Raw genomic sequence first — 17,158 nt, 5'->3', positions numbered from 1 at the left:
TGAATGTTCATTTAACGAAGAGGCTAGGACATACATATCAGTGAAATATTGGCATTATAAACGCATTTGATACCTCGCAGATTCGAAATGTAGGCCTTTATTAAAGGATCACTTCTTTTTGTCAGAACGTATATTATAAGACTGGAAAGGTGTAATCCGTTACGGAATACAAAGTTTCCACATGCGTTCTTTGGAAATGCTGAATTCTGATTGCTCCACGCTAATTTGAGAATAATACCATGTCATACATACACTATCAAACAAACTTTTCTGTATCGTCCTCGTAGGAGTTGCAATAGACCACAGGCTATGTTTAAAGAAGCATATGCCTTCAACATAACATATATGAATTAACTTTTAACTACTTATCTTATTATTTACAAAAGAGTTAGAATATGATTCAATTGTTAACTTCGAATTTTCATCAGTAATAAGAATGAATCAGTCAGATCTGGTGCGAAAATTAAATTTATTAAGCATGGAGAGGGGCCATCAGTTTGAAATGTCCGTTAAATGTAGTTCAGTCTTGTTTTAATTTCCGTTTGGCGGCACCTAACTTTCACCCGCCATTAAAAAAGGACGTGACGTTGTCAGTGAGTATGGAAGTGAAAATATTTTTTAATGTTGGCTACTTTACTGAAAAGTCATATAAAATTGAAATTGAAAGTGTATTAAAAGTTTGATTGCTGTTGATTTTGAACTCTTTTTGTCATGACTGTTTAAGGATGGAACAGTTGATGAAATCGTTACATATTTTTTTTACATATCTGAATGAACATAACCTCAAATGGCATAACAATATCGAGAAAGCTGCAAAACCCCTTAATGCTTTTAGAAATCAAGCAGAACAGCTGAGACTTGTGAAAAAGTAAGTGTTTTTTCAGTAACTAAGTATAACCTAATTTTTTAAGGTGTTGAGTCGGATCCTTTGCAAATGCTTCAAGAGGGAGTTTACTTTTCCTTATTTTTGGATTAGTTATAAGTTCCATGAAAAGGATTTTTCTATATGGAGGTTATTAATTTTTCTTATATGATAATATTGCTGCCTTGAGCATTATATAGTTTATAATTGCAGTAGGCCATCATGGCACCAAATTGGTTTATAGTTTGAATCTGAATAAAATGTGTGAAAAGTTTACATGTGTTATACACTGAGCTGTGGAAAAATTACTTCTCTAAAGGGTATATACATTCCATGGGTCCTAGTTAATTAAGATGTGAAAGAAGACAGTGTACAAGTAAACACAATAATCAAGCCATAGAAAATTCATGGGACACATGATACTCTAATTGTTGCATAAATGAGAAATCTCATGCAATTTTCCCACAACAAGCTTTACAGTTGTATGTAAGCTGGCTTCATGAACGTCTGAATATGACTGAAAAATGTCAGTGGTGTCATTACTCACAGGCAAGTGTTTTTATGCAAAATGTTGTTATAAAAAAATAGATTGCTTCACAACCCAGGTTCTGACCATCAGTCATAATTCTCATTATTTTGTTTGGTTAAATGAATACTTTATTATTGTATTCATAGATTATTACTCACAAGATGATGAGAAACTGTGGAGGGAGTAACATGGCTGTTATTTAATAGCCAGTAACTTTTTTTCAGGTTTGAAGACAATGACGATAATGCAGAACTTCCAAACCTGAAAAGTAGGCTAATATCAAAGATTAAGTTGGGTGTGGAAGAGGAATTATCATTACTGAAAGAGATATTGTAAGTATTTCTAACTTTACATTTATTGGGAACATGATAAATATGCACATTGGCCAATTGATATATTAATTATGATCTTATGGTTTTTGATGTTAAGTCTTGTATGTTGTAACAAACATTTTGGAGTCAAATATCATTTCCATCTTCAGAGTTGAAGTTAGATTAAAAGAATACTGCCCTTTGTCAGATGCCTTCCATTTCATATCTGAATATGGTAACAGAACCTTTGTCAGAGAGTACTTACCAGTTTGAGAAAGCGAAACCAGGTGAGACCTTCCGTGTTGCCCACAGGGCACCCATTCTTAGTTCACATGTGCTGCACTCTGCGTGTACTGCGTTGGCCATGGCTCTGAGAAATCCATTTCCATGGTGACAAGGCCAGAGTACGGTCCTAGCACAGCCCCCTCATGTGTGAATCAAATTTAGTGTCACAACTTAATTCAAACTGAAAGTTATTAGCGGCTCAACATCTGTCAGCTGGGAGAAAGGGACTCTCCCATTTGCTACTAACCTGTACAGCGGAAAACCATGATTAAATAACCTACCAATCAAATTAAATTTCAGAAAAGAGTTTGAGATAAGCAACAAGGATCTGAAGAAGAAGTTGGTGTTTGTGGAACAGAGGTGTGAGGCTGTGGAGACTGAGGCAATGTTGCGAGGCACCGCAACTCAACCTGCCCCCTACCTCATGGTCGAGTGGGCAGAAGATGCCTGGAGACTGTACCACGCATTGTATCCTTTACAACCTGACCACTGTCTGAAAGCATACTTGGAATCAGAAAGAATTTTGTCAGTATTATGTGCTTGTGATAATATGTTCATTTCATTTATTTTCTTCAGTATTCTTTGGTTTGTTTGCTTCTGTAACTTTGGTACACTCTTTAGTAGTCTAGATCCACACAAAGTTTGATCTCTAGACCTGTTTTTTTGCATATTCTTCTTCTTCTATGGCTCTCTAGTCCGTATTTGGTCCATGGCCTCCTCAATTCTCCTCTTCCATTCGGTCCTATCCTCCGCTGCCTCCTATCGTGCTAAAATTGGCAATTTTCAGTGTGATGTAATGTGGTCAGATGATTGGCTGCTGGTTGGATGAGCACGGTCTGATTCCTCGAAGGGGCAGGAGTTCTCTACGCCAGATCCAAAAGGGCTCTGAAGGCCGCGTATCCTCCTACTGCTGGTACCAGTATTTGTTGCCACGGGGCTAATGTGGCTGGAGTATGGAAGTGATCGTCTGCGTGCAATGCTGAATGAACGCTGGAGGTGGATGACATGCATTTTTAGCGTAATTTTCTTACTGCATGTCTTCTCATAAAGCGATAAAACAGGGTCAAATATACTGATGCTAGACATGGTAAAGTTGGTAACATCGAAGGATGCAGACAAAAAAGTTGTAATGGTGTTGAAACTGTTGTAGAAGGAAAAAGATGAGAGCAGGCAAAGTTCCAGAAATTTTTTTTTACTCTTCATTATGTTATTTTATGATTATGTAAAATGTAATGACTTTATGTAGCGTTGGATGAAACGTCGGAGAATGATTGCAATGAAAAAAAATGGATTGAATGTGGGAGAAGGCGGTTGTGCGTTTTAGTGAACCATCACAGGTGAAAATTGTTTGTGTGCTTAAGGAATATTTGGAGTAGTTCAGTGCAAAGAATGAAGTATTGTCTAATTCTTAGCGTAACTGTCAGTTATTAATGGCCGTACTATTCCTTAACTTCATTTTGAGTTATATTCAAATATATGGTGCATTAAGGTGCCTGAACTGTGAAGACGAGGATTCTGTCGTAAGATTTCAGACAGCCTTCCAAGAAGATGCCAAAATGAAATGTCACATTGAGCGTAAGTACTTGGACATTCACTGTTACTTACTTTCTTATGATCATAGAAAGAGTTTGTGAAATTTTAGTATATATATATTTGCATTATCATTATTCATGTGTCGTATCCTCTTTATTTTATCATTTGGAAGACATAAGTTAGATGGAAGGAAATGAGAAGGTAAATGTGACAGAAAACTTTGTTAGCATGTGGACTGGATTAATCTGGCTCAGGATACAATTCATTGGTGATGGTGGTTGTAAAAACAGAAGCGTCTCTTTTGGTTCCGTCTGATACGATGAATTATTTGACAAGCTGAGTGACTGCTAGTTCCTGAAGAAGAACATTATTCCTTGTAGTTACTTGGTATTATTATTGCATATTGTGTCTCTAGGATGTATGCTGAGCCACCTTAATCCAGACTAAACTCTCTGATCCTGTTAATTCAAGATCACATTTAATATTCCACCAGTCTATTCCCAGATTTCCAAAATTGTGTATTCTGTTCAGCTTTTCCAACGTAACTGTATACATTTCTTATCTCTCCCGTGCATGCTACATACCCCATCCGTCTCTTGCTCGTTGATTTAATCATGCATCATCATTGATGACGCGTTAGAAAGCTAGAACTTGGAGTCAGCAAATGTTTCTATAATGTGTATTGGAATAGGTTTACACCTGCGCAGATGGGTACTTATGTTTGAGGGTTGAGTCAACTTGCTGCTGAGACAGACTGTACTTCACCTCGCTTAGATCTAAATGTTCTTAACGCTGTTTTCAAAACCTTTTATCTGTGTCGTTGATATCCACTCAAAAAGCTCATGTTACAGTGTTGTGTATTTAGTTTTTTTAAATGGAAGCTGGCAAGATAAGAGATTGTATCAAGTCTAATAATTTGGTCTTTGTTATTGATATTGCAAAGTATACCATCTAAAGAAGTTAATGAGATTTCTTATTATTTAGACTGCAAACCATTTTCCGCCATTCTCACTTTTCTTTTTTTGACATGTGTCTGTGTGCTCCTCCCCCAGTGTCAGGGTGATTGAGTCTAGAAGAATGAGATGGGCGGGGCATGTAGCGCGCATGGATGGGACAACAGGTGTACACCGGGTATTGGTTGGGAAGCCTGAGGGAAAGTGACCGCTGGGGAGACCTAGACGTAGATGGGAGGATATCATCAGGCGGGATCTATGGGAGATAGGAGTTGAAGGCGATTGGATTTTGTTGGCCCGGGACAAGGTCTGGTGGAGGGCTTTGGTTAATTCGGTGATGAACCTTCGGGTTCCGTAAGCCATATACTTAGTTAACATATTTCAGTGTTTAAAACTTCAATAAATACATTGAAATTCCTTTGTTGGTTCTTTTCTGGGATTGTAATTCTACTCGTGTACTCGCAGAATATTTTTCGAAATGAACATAAAATGAAGGAAGTAGACCATCCGATTGGTGGCCAGTGTCGTTTTGGTTCATTGTGAGATGCGATAATGAAATACTTCGATTGTTACGTTGATATAAGCTTGTTCGTGTTCTTTGTTCGAAGAACGCCTGCAATAGTTAAGCAGACAGACCCGCTCCACAGTCGTGTCGGAGAAGTTGCAGCATGATCGCGGCGCTCCATACTTCAGCAGAAGCCCACTCACTCTCTTTTAGTTTCTGTGTTTTGTTTACGCTGCGACAACGTAAATGGTGGTTCTGATGTATTGGTTAAATTTTTTTTAATGTAATATTTTATGGCGTGACAAAATCGGGCACATTTTTGACACGGAAACTTCCAGAATTTTGCAGTTGAACGAGTAGCTGTTATGAATGGTCTGGGCTTGACAGCTGTCGATAGCGGTTCAGGCTTTGTCAGTCCAGTGTAAAATTTTGAAGTATTCGCATTAACTTCAAAATAAAGTTTAAGAATAATGGATATAAGTTGCGCATATGTTAAAGCATGACAGTAATAATAATTAGAAGTCGAACAGAATCAGAAATGTGGGCAGATGGCAGCTACGTGCTGCTGTATATAAAAAATTAAGTTTTGATCGAAATTTAATTCAATCAAATCTTCATTGATTTGAAACCTCATTGTAAATTAAAACAGTACATTCTGTAATTGGTCCGATACGTAACCAATGATATGACACAATACTTTCAGTTAGTCGATAATTACTCATTTAATAAATTCTTCCTTTTTACTCTGTCACATGTAAGCCTCTTCTCAGTTCGTGTATTTACATCCGGATTCTCGTTGGTTCATTTTAATCCTTTTGGTGTCATAATTTTTTCCTTTGCCTTTCGATTTTTGCATCTCTCAGACCAAACGTCATAAGGCTCTGATTATAAGGAATTAGCATGGGTGATACTGGTGCCTGACGAAGGGTGTACTCAGGATTGTTGGTGAGAAGTTAAGTCTACCCTCCCATTTATTTCTTGGTCTCATGGGTCTTTTTACTTGGTTTGTTTTTTCCATGGGGTTTACACGAATGAAACATTTGAAGCAGTTTTTCTTATCAGTTACTGCATTTTTATGCTGTTTTCCTGTGACTTGTACCAAATGGTAGGACCGTTATGACCAATATTTACATAAATACCATTATATTTATCGCCATTATTTATTTTCAGGAATGTTGGCTTATACGAAGTTCTTTGTGGAAGGATTCTGATGTCCTTTTGCATCATTTTCAGATTGCAGGTTTAAAGTCCTAATTGTGGTACAATAATTTTATTGTTTCATTTTATAACTTGTTTCGTGTGTGTATTCCAGTACTGTTGCATATGTTGGCAAAGAAGCAAAATAACATTAAAATAATTAAAATTGTCATTTACTAAGTTTTTACACCTTCAAGATTCAGTAAAATGTCAATAAACTAATCGAGAAGAATTTATTGACTTTTTAGGCTACATAGTCCATGCCCTCCCACCATATTTCCATAATATCCATTTTAATATTATACTCCTATCTACACTTATATCTTCCAAGTGATCTTTTCCTTTCAAAATATCCAACCAAGATTTTTCACGAATTTATACCTTCGGTGCCTGCTAAATGACCTGTCCGTGTCTTTCTTAATTTTAACATCCAGATTTTTTTGTGAAGAAAACATTTTATGAAGCCCCTTATATGCTCGTTCGTAGGACAATTTATGCTATTTATTACACATTTCAGGCCAAGGCTACCACGTCTGGGCAAATCAGTAAGATCTAAACGTTGATGTACTTGGACATTTATTGAGAGATGCGTATTCTTACGTCACATTTATTTGATTGTACGCCATATCGGTATTTTTTTCGAATAAATATTATAGATTTTAATGAGATGCATGTTTTATGTTATGTGAAATTTTTTTCGACAAAATCACTTTGTGTTTTGGTTTCGTTTAAGGTACGCGTTTGTAGGAAGAACAGGAATCAGAACGAAATTTCTCGCTTAATTTTCGATAGACCACTCGTATCAAATTTTGTAACAATCCGTTCAGTAGTTTAGGAGATCAAACGTACGGACAAGGACGCCCGTTTATGAGTACAGCGCGCAGACACGCTTTGGTTGGTGGAAGCTAGTAGTCGCTCAGGTAGTCAAGACATTCTCTGCCTTATATGGAACCAGAAGCTTCATTACCGTGCTCACAAAAGTCCTCAGTTCAAACTGTAGTGACGTACTACTTCTAGACGACAGCTGACATCTGACCTAGTTTCGATACCGCAACGTATCTCACTGAAACGAAAATAAATTGCCCTATTTTTATATCGGTTTGTATTCTCGAATGTTGCCGTATTTTATCAGACTCCTTGTTTGTGACGTAGACGTATATTCTGTTGAACAACTTCGTAAACAGGTATTAAGTTTCAGCCTACACATTTGCTATTTATAGCAAATTTTCCCTGCACCTTTTAATACTCATAACGGAGTCACTTTGTATGGGTGCACGAAAACGCAAAGATGAAGTGGGATGTATTCCCAGGCACCATGCTTTGGTGGTGTATAAGGGGAGTGGAGGTAAACCTTAACGCATTTTTAACCTCGGTACTTTGTGGGTGTTAATGGTCAGCTACGTCCCATCTGGGTTTTCCCGCGGTAATAACACACTGAAACGAGGCTGGATATGTCCCAGAACTGATATGAAAATCTTTCCCTGATCTGGAATCGAATTCCAGCACTTCAGTTCTCACTCAGTCACTCTCGTAACTGAGCTATTGTGAATTTAATCTGTAATACACAACAAGATTGGAAAAAGGTGTACTCTTTGGAGTGCATTGACATTACAAAGGTGTTACTTCACGCCACGAGGGCGATGTCAGCAGGGCAGCAAAGTTCATAACGAGGGCAGTAGTAGTATCCAAGGTTATCGTTAATACAGGGTGATCCAACAATGACCTCTGGTCTTGGGGTTATGTAAATTGTAGGACAAACGCGACGGACAAACATACAGAAAGACATGGACGGGTCCGCAAGATATTCTGCGCTCACGCTGGAGCGTGCAGAACATGTTATCTGAAGGCCTGAAGAGTAAAATCTACTATAAAAATTTGTGATTTTCGTCGTCTTCAAAAAATGACGTCATCAACAATGTCACCTTATATTTGACCTTGGGTCTCTGGCTTAAAAAGACGAATTTTGCCGTTTTAATAAGGATAAAATCAAGGAACACACTGAATAATACTTAGCAAATTTCACTCATACTCAATTACTGAACACACTGTATGACATTTATAGTTACGAGCTTTGCACACGTTATGTGTGCTTAATTAAGGAAATTATTGTATGATATTATGGAGGTCAGTATAGAAAATTGAATACGTCAATAAAATCCTTTCTGTGACATCAGACACCCTGACTGCCCCTGAAACTACGGGAGTTTTAACTATTTGACACGGCTGGTGTGCCTGGGGGATTTAATTAATTAGGTTTGCCGTGAAACTTTTAGATCATGAGAAGGTACCCGATTACTGAACACACCGTATGACATTTATAAGGGTGAATTTCGCAAGTGTAATGAGCCCCCAATTAAGGAACATCCCGAATAACATATCGATATGCAATGTGTTGCGGGCGGGTGGTATCGCGCAGGGGATCAATTAACGCGCCGCGTTGCAAGCCCCGAGTATTGATTCTCAGTCTTGGGCTCAGACGGCTTTCACGGCGGTGGCACAAGCGACGCCCGGCGTCCACTCCGAGAATTTGGCGCTCAGAGCGCGGGTGTTGCTCGCGGGACACGTTCTCTGCCGACGCGAATTGTCTGTGAGTTGAGTCCGTCAGTGCTGCTAGGCCATACATCTCCTGGAACGTATTGTCGCTCAATACAGCAGGTGGGTCGACAGCCCTTTCATCAAATTAGAGGGCTCACGAGCCTAAGATACTAGCGGAATTACCACCCAAAATCCTTACACACAAGCTCATGCTTTGTTTTCCGATTTCGGGCTGTAAGTATGCCTTTCTGAAACGTTATAAATTAGTTTAATTGCAATAAACTAGGGTTTTGTAATAATAATACGCTAGTTTTCAGTCAAGCATGAGTACCATGAATATTAAAAGGTGTCAGGATTCGTGATATTTATATCCAGACATTTGTAAGGTAACCTTTTTGGAAATTTAAGAATTTTAAAATTTCACGACCTACTGTTTAGCCAGATATTGAAATAAAAATTGTTAAAATTCCGCTACCTTACATAATGGGAGATTTCAGAAGTTTTAGTTTGTGTGGTTATTGGGAAAATGAGTTTTTTGTGTTTCAAATTGTGCTTTTAAGTTTTATGATGTTATAAATTGTACGGTTTGTATAATTACAGTTGCATTAAGGTTTCTTAAAGATACCTAATTACAAGTGAACGTCATATTTCTATTGCAGTATGTAGGCCAGTCATAAAGAATTAAGGGAGAGAGGACATTTTGAAGCCACGATTTGTTTTTCATAAGAAATTTACTTAAAACAGTTTTAATTCTCTTTTAAGTGTACTCTAATTTAATAATTTAGCGTGTAATATTAATGTACTTGTGGAATAATTTATTTACGTTAATGTTACTTTGCTATACGAAAATTATTCCACATCTATCTATTTTCTTCTTGAATTTGATTGCACTTCTTTAACAGTTTTCTGAAAGTATTAATTTAATAGGAAAGAAATATTACGACGTTGCCTCCATAATTATGCCGAACCCCTCTGATGATGGCGACAGTAAACACCTCTGAAACGTCCGTTTATGTCTACCAGAATACGCGACGCAAGTTTTCAGAAAGCATTTATATTTAAAGACTATTAACTTCTTAATTTTACTAGCCTCAGAACTGTACAGTGAGAAGTAAATCGATTGGTGAGGCCTTTTAAATGTTTGCATTGAAACATTCAGAATGCAAGTTATCAGCGTCAAAACTGTTAAACGTGTTAGATAGATTGCTGAATAAAATGATCATCAGCAGAGATTATTCCAGTCCTTCACGGTAACTAGAAGACCATAAGTACAACGATTAATTCTGGAAAGAGAGAGAGAGACATGTTCGGTGACAATGGGATTTGTGTGATAAATCGGGTACCTGATCTTCCTTTACTTAGAGTCGCTTCACGAGTTGAGGAAAAACGTATCTAAGTAACTGGCCTGTCAAATGAAGAGTTCTTGTAGAAATTTGTGGGGCCTCCTTATTTTTTTCATGTGTTTCAACCTTTGTGGCGAGGCTAACAGCTTAGGCAAATCAGTGATCCGTATTTGTGTATAATATCCACCGGTACAAATTCTTACAACGTCTAAGATTCGTAACGTTGACATGTATATAAATAAATAATATCTTGTAAAAAATTCGAGGTTGTGACGGCAGTGAAGTTATCGATGTTCGTATCCCGTCTTGTGTATTTGTAAGCAGTCTTGAGGTAAAGACGATATATGAGCCTAGAGTCGTGGTGTCAGCCGCTACATTGATGCTAGGATTACGGAGGAAGGGCTTCTCCAAATCCTTGCCCTCAGTTGGGTTCGAACGGGCGTTACGCGGCGCTGTAATTGTAATTGGCCGCGGAATTACAAGAATGCAGTGAAACCTGCTTGTAACGGAAATATCTAGGGAGAGGACAGGAATTTATTTATTACGTTTCAGACAGGCTTCCGTCAAAGAATAAGTTGGGACATCCACGCAAAGTAACATGTAAGAGTACAGGAAATTAAATTAATATCTCGAAATTTGTCTGGACGAACTGAGGTAAATCACGAAAAATTTCTGTCATGATATTAGTGAGATTTAAGGTTCTCACGGTTGTTACGCCGTCTGATAGAAATTTACCGACGGTGATAGCCCTGATGATGGAGGCGGCAGACACCTCTGAAACGTCGGTAAACTTCTGCCAGACTACGCGACTCAGCAACTCAGACGGTCATTTTTAGCCATGAAATTTTGCGTCGTGTTCAAGACTGAAGCCAGGAGCTCTGGAAAAGTTACCGGTTGAGTCAATTAGCTCGGACTAAGCGCTTGACCTGTGTCACTTTTCGAACGATTTATTGGTCGTTTCTAATCGTGCTTTGGATGCGAATAAAGTGTGAACTGTAGCCTGGAAACAGCTGTAGGCGTTTGATTAATTTTCGCAAAAGACTTAAACTACACAGCTCTGTGCGAGCTGAACCCCATTCAGAAGCAATTTCCGCTGTGTTTATCATTCTCAGTGGACCTAGACAACGAGTTTTCAATTTAAATAAAAACTCCGCATTGGTCCTATGACATTTTCTGACAATCTGTAACCTTATTTGTATCTAATAAAATGACAATATTGGCGATTACGAGTAATGGCTTTCCAGTCACTGAACACATACACACAGAATCTTAGACTTTATAATTAATCACACTTTGTGTTACATTTCTCTGAAACCATGACTTGTCTAAGAAAATTACTCCCAAATTTCGAAAGTAACGTTTAAGACCGTTTTAAAGGAGAGATAGCTTGTTCAGATCTTATAAATGAGTCTAATACGTCCTTTCAGCCATACGCGACAGGAAGGTACTGTGATCGCAAAGAAAAATGAAACCAGCGTAAAAATAAATAAATTATGTGAGATATTAGGTTTTCGTAACCTCTGGGAGGTATCAAATATGAAGCTGGAGCAATGTATGACATTTTCTGATGTCATGCTTTCGGATTAATGTGGCCGTCTCTCATTTTTGCTGAAGCCCATATTCAGTATCGATCGTGAAGCCCTTCAGTAACTACGGTTAAAGAACTAATATTAAGTTTCACGTTCTGGTATAAGCTAATCCTCGCCCGTGCATCGAATGTCGTCTCGAGGTCGGTTGTCTGTAACATTCCGGGACCAAAGCCACAGAACATGCACGGTGTTGCGCGCTGATTCGCGTTAATTCCATGGTAACACGCTTGTGGGAGCAAACCATCCCGTAGAGGCCAAATAAATGCGAGGCAGAGAAGAGAAAATGTAGTGAGAGCGGTGAGAAACGCTACATTTTACGCGAGGAACAGATAGATTTACGGCGGCGAAGGTTCCCAGGCAATGCCCGTTCGTCCTTCTGGTAACAATGTTTTAAATAATTTTCGGCTTTAATTATATCTGCATTTGACGTTATGTACCACGCTCGGCGGGAACATGTAAAATGGAGACTTAGGTGTATTGAACCATCACGAATCACCATGAAAGCATATAGACAGTTTTCACCAAATTAAATCGAAATGTTTATGAGCTTAAATGTGGAAATGACACTTCATTCTCTTTATGGGTTTGTTTTACGGAATTAGTGCGGAGGACGAGTACAGTTACGACCTCTGGACGAGGTCAAGCCATGACTGGTTTTAATAAAGAAGAAAATCTATAGCAAAATTAGTTCTATGTACCTTCAAAATGAGTTCAATTTTTTTTCTGAGTAAACATCTGTCATTCCCTTTTTTAAAAAGCTTTAACCGGTAATGTTGAGAGTTGTGTTTACTTTGCGGTAGGGACTGGGTTCTTAAATATTATTTAGACGAACTTCTCTCTCTCTTCTGCTTGTGCATTTGGAAATATCCTCAAATGTAAGTGGGTATTGCCCGTGCCATTTATTCAGCTTAATCGATAATTCAGTTTTCTAGAATAGTATCTCCTGCATGTCCCGTGTTTGTACTGAATGCTTTAAACTTGCTTCGATATTGCATTTCCAGCACGAGACACTTCGACAAAGAAATAAAAAAGCAGCTGGAATAAAGAAAATCGAATTCTAGACGTAACGCAACAGCTACAGGATACAATCGGAAAGATATAATTATTTATTTCGCTGTTTTGTTGCACAGCAGAACCCAGTATTAAGTTGTACCAAATTATTACAAAAAAATAAAGAGAAATGTCGACTCTACCTTCTCTTTAAATGATAAAATTTATGCTATGAATCAAACAAGAGGCCCTCTGAAACATACTGTAAGAATCTAGACTTTTAAGATGAGGGATTGTTAACCGCCTACATAACCCTCCCAGCCGATGTACCACCCCTTGTCGGTTGTCCTGAGAAGTTGTTCAGTGTGTTAAGAGCTACGCAGCGTGTGTCAGACGTTTCTTCATCTGTTTGTAGCGTTAAAGAGACATCTGGGTGGACAGAAGTGTTGACTGTCCAGGAATAATAAGTTAGTATCACGAATAAATGAACATCAAGTCTAGAAAAGTATAAAACTCTTTGAAAGGCGTGTGTATGTCTGCTTTATTGGAGCGCCGTAGCTGAGATGGGGGTTTGAGTCTTTGAAATTGCGCTCGCTGCTTTATACATCTCGTCACTCAGTTGAGACACGGAAACATCCAATAATCCGGAATGTCCTTGTCCGTTGCGCTGACTGCAGGAAAGGAGCGTTACCCTGGCAATTGCTCGCATAGATCAATCACTTGAAGGCGGATTGTGCTGATGTGAATTGATACAGTGGGCGGACAGCGAGTCCACTGTTTGTACGTCTTTGTCCCTGTAAACACGGAAAACAAGGCATAAAAACTCACAGTTCCACTGATATAGTATGACGGTACAAAGGACAGGAAATCAGTTCAGGTTTATTTGTTTTAAATGTCTCTATCCTTTCGCCTACGCGATATACTCGTGACGTAGTACATTTGAATTATGCTTAAGATACGCGACTTCTTATTCGGTATAATGACTAGCCTACAGGCTGTCCTCCATTATGAGTTTTTTTTGTAATTGGGTAGTCCGTAATTAAACAGAGCCTAACGGTAATTTCCGGAAAGTAACGAGCCTTTAAAACAGAAAATAAATAATACTGACTCTTATAATCCAGTCATTCTTCATTCCGCTCTGTTATCCATTATCTTCTCTCATTCAATTTATCGTATCTCTTATGATAATTGAGGCAATAAACACCTCTGAAACGTCGGCGCATCGTACCAGAAGGCAGACGTCTTTCTTGGGAAGCAGTTAAATCCCTCTGCGTGCTTTCAAACCGCGATGTGTTGTCCTTTGGCTCCTGTGTCGATCTGTATGCAAGAGAGAACGTGGTTAACAGAATTAGGCCACCGACAATCACGAGAGCAGACACTTGACAGCTCAGAAAGCTCGTCTACTAGTTTGTCATCAGCCCATTCTGCGGGAAAATGCTTCACGGTTTCTCTAAGCATTGTTACGTCATCGAGATAAGTATCAGGAATAAATTTGTGATCGATTGTTAAGCTATTATTTATACCAAAGAAATGTAGTGTGAATCATGGCCATATTTAGATACAGAACGACAGTGAGAGGTCAGAATCGTATTCATCACATTAAATTGTCTTTTATTGTTGCCCTCAAATATAGGAGCTTGAAATACACATATAATTGTATGAATTTTACTGTTTTGTGTAAATAATTTTGGGAGAAATACAAATGACAATAAAATTCGATGTGATTAGTCTGTATTTTCAGATAAGAATAGGGCAAATCTACATATGAGTCAGAGTAGCTTTGTTCCGACTTAGCCATTGTGATGAGGGTAAGTCCCTTTGTTATAATTTGTAGGCATGAATTACGTTGCATTCTTACACGGCTTTCAACATTGTTGTAAATTATATCATGACAGAGACAGACAGACACTGTTTATCTCCTTAATACGTTCTGTCGGTAGGTAAAGGAATTTTAAAACAAAAAGATCGTGGAAAACTTTTAATTAGTGATGCACAATACACTTATTTAACATTGTCATGTAGTACTCTTTTTGTACTCGAGAGGTTCCGAATTCGAGTCCAGATCGATATACCGAAAATCACGAATGTAGTTTCTCGTGGTTTTTGTGAGTCCTTACAGTTTAATACCGCGATAGGTTTGTAAAATAGGTCACGAGCTCTTTATCCAGCGTTCTCCTCAACTAACCTTTTATAACCTTGTAAAGATGACATTGATCTAGTTTTCTTTCTTTGCAATTTTTTTTTCGGAACCCGATTTGAAGCATTAGTGTCCGGCTTTGCTCCTTAAATTAGATCAGATTAATTAATTCCTTTTGGGATTTGCTCCTACACAAAGGTTGTGTTGGATCTGAAAGGAAAATTTATTTTTTTCCAAAACCGAGCGTTGGTATTCAGAAATGGGAAATCTGAGTTTCTCTCTGTGGTGATTATGTCGACTGTGACCCGGGTTTTGTAGTCTTGTAGGTGGTTACGAACGTTTCGGACGAATTTATCGCCTCTATCTTCAGGGTTTCAGTCAGGGTTTAGCCCTGAGGTTGGAAGCGATATGTTTCGCCAGAGCGTTTGTAGTCATCCACAAGGCTCTGCTACGTGACAATCCAGAAAATCCCAATAAACGTGTAACCGTCCCACTCCTGTCTGCTGTTGAAGTTGCCCGGCTCGGTTCCAGTCTTGTCGATCTCCATCGTATATGATGTTATTCGGGATTTCTGCTCATGTAGGCATGGAACGTTTCTCAGGGAATATTACATGGAGGGGTATAACCTGAGCGCCAGCGAGGAAGGTTTCGGTAATGGTTTCGAGAATGAAGTTCGTAGTTTTGCAAAGCACAATTTATTTCTTTTTGCGATTATCAGTCACTTTACCGAATCGAACTACAAAACAATTCAGGATGTTGCTTCGTCTGAATTCCAGAAAAGAGTGTCCTCGAAGAAAACTTTCCTGTCTTTTTGTCACAGGACTCCCCCCTTAAATTTTCACAAAAAATGATCTATTTGGCCAGTAATGATGCGATGCTCTCATTGGTCAGATCAGTCCTGGCGGTCACACGGTGCCATAATTCTTGCCTTTACAGTCATTGCTTGTTTAACTTTCTTTTCTTTTCTTTTAAGTGTGAGTGAGCATTCTGCACTGAATGCAGTTCACCTACCAACAAACTGACCCCTGGCCTGAAAAGGACGCACTTGCCTAACAAGCGAAATGCGTAATTTTTTATTACTTGTTTCCAAATTATATTTATTTGCGCCTCACCGGGACTCGAACCCAGAACGCGCGGTCACAAACGGCATTAAAAAGACTAATCATTATTTTATATTATAGTTTACGCTCTGTAAACTGTACAAATCAAACTTAATGGTTAAACACAGCAAATATGTGTAAGGTACTATGTGTAATTTATAATTGTATAGGCCTTTTATTTATCGATGCCAATAAATTTTCAACTGGGATTGTTTTTAAAATCAGGTATGGATGAATTAACATAATACAACAGAATGTCACGCTGTAATTATTAATCTAAACTTGTACCGATACAAATAATTGAAATGTTTAATACGAAGAGGAAATGCACAGTAGGGCAGTTATATTTGCGCTTTGTTGTTCTATATAATTTGTACTGAACTTTGTTTTATCTCTTTCGTGCACATCACAATATTTCTGCTTTGTGTGTCTTCGTGAAGGATCGAGGCGGTAACTGGTGGACACGTATGGTATTTGCCAAGAATACCATACATGTTACATATATGATGAAATGAATTTCCAATGACGGATGTTGAAACACGACATAACGGTGTGTTTTCAAACTAATTAAACTGCGTAGGTAATATTCTGAGCGCTATCCGTGAGATAAAACTTATTGATTGAAAATGAACAGGGTGGCCAACTAAAATGTACTACTCTCGCTTCCTATTGGTTTGCGATATGTTCCTCTCTCTTTTTGTGTGTGTTCAAAGGCGATGATAGTTTACGATGTTTAACACGAAGACCATAATCCTGAAAGAGTCGCGTACTACAAGGCGCATAAATCGAAATCTTAATTTCCGTATACTCAGTATTAAATGTATGGGTTACGTTCTTGAGCGGATGTTTTCGCAGCTGTAAGCTCAGTTACTACGGAATGAAAAGGGCTTTGGTGCTTAAGCCGCGGAGTAAACTTAAAAGATTTAAGTACGTCGGTAAAAAACACAATGGAACAAACACTAGGAGGAAGGTGTCCTCGTCATACCGACAAGTGGTTTTAGAAATTGTGACGTAGCTTCAACAGGGGTCGCTTTATGGGTTCTATCAATCTGAGGATGGCGAGTTAAAATCGATAGATTTCGGGGTAGTGTGACGTCACTGCGATGTAAATACAGGCTGTGTGCGAACCACACGGCGCAATTTTAGGACTTTGTTCTGTACGCAAGAAAACTACGAAAGAAGTCGATGTAAACACGGGTCGCTCTTCAAGTTGAAAGTTCGTATTCATTGCGTGAATTAGATGTAAATATTCTTTGTAATTTATTCATGTAAATTCAAGTTTTAGTTGA

General features: G+C 38.4%; 2 protein-coding genes across 4 annotated transcripts in view; both read left to right on the top strand.

Moving 5' to 3' along the window:
- The first annotated feature begins 274 nt into the window (after nt 1–274).
- LOC110838405 (uncharacterized) lies at nt 275–6,407 on the top strand. 2 transcript variants are annotated; one of them, XM_022081565.2, is made up of 6 exons: nt 275–593; nt 725–868; nt 1,616–1,723; nt 2,288–2,455; nt 3,450–3,562; nt 6,149–6,407. In XM_022081565.2, the coding sequence occupies exons 2-6, from the start codon at nt 726–728 to the stop codon at nt 6,187–6,189; spliced, it is 573 nt and encodes a 190-aa protein (XP_021937257.2). In that variant the 5' UTR covers nt 275–593; nt 725; the 3' UTR covers nt 6,190–6,407. The 2 variants fall into 2 exon arrangements, with proteins under 2 accessions (XP_021937257.2, XP_021937256.2); XM_022081564.2 differs by lacking the exon at nt 275–593 and having other exon boundaries at nt 600–868.
- Nucleotides 6,408–8,667: 2,260 nt separating this feature from the next.
- Nucleotides 8,668–17,158, top strand: part of LOC110839692 (sodium-dependent neutral amino acid transporter B(0)AT3) — a 38,754-nt gene continuing 30,263 nt past the window's right edge. For both annotated transcript variants that reach the window (XM_087350147.1, XM_087350145.1), the window contains exon 1: nt 8,668–8,830. The gene's annotated coding sequence lies outside the window, so the exon portion shown is untranslated. The remainder of the gene's footprint in view (nt 8,831–17,158) is intronic.

This window comes from Zootermopsis nevadensis, unplaced genomic scaffold, assembly GCF_977971745.1.
Source record: "Zootermopsis nevadensis isolate Lab colony 2312 unplaced genomic scaffold, Znev_1.0 Znev_ptg000017l, whole genome shotgun sequence".
Classification (NCBI taxonomy): Eukaryota; Metazoa; Arthropoda; class Insecta; order Blattodea; family Termopsidae; genus Zootermopsis; species Zootermopsis nevadensis.
The sequence above is the reverse complement of the archived record's forward strand: the minus strand, read 5'-3'. Positions and strand labels throughout refer to the sequence as shown.

Coding starts and splice junctions, on each gene's coding strand:
- LOC110838405 (XM_022081565.2), top strand. CDS start 726: ATGGAACAGTTGATGAAATCGTTACATATTTTTTTTACATATCTGAAT. Junction 869..1,615: donor CAGCTGAGACTTGTGAAAAA/GTAAGTGTTTTT, acceptor ACTTTTTTTCAG/GTTTGAAGACAATGACGATA. Junction 2,456..3,449: donor TGGAGACTGTACCACGCATT/GTATCCTTTACA, acceptor CTTCATTTTGAG/TTATATTCAAATATATGGTG.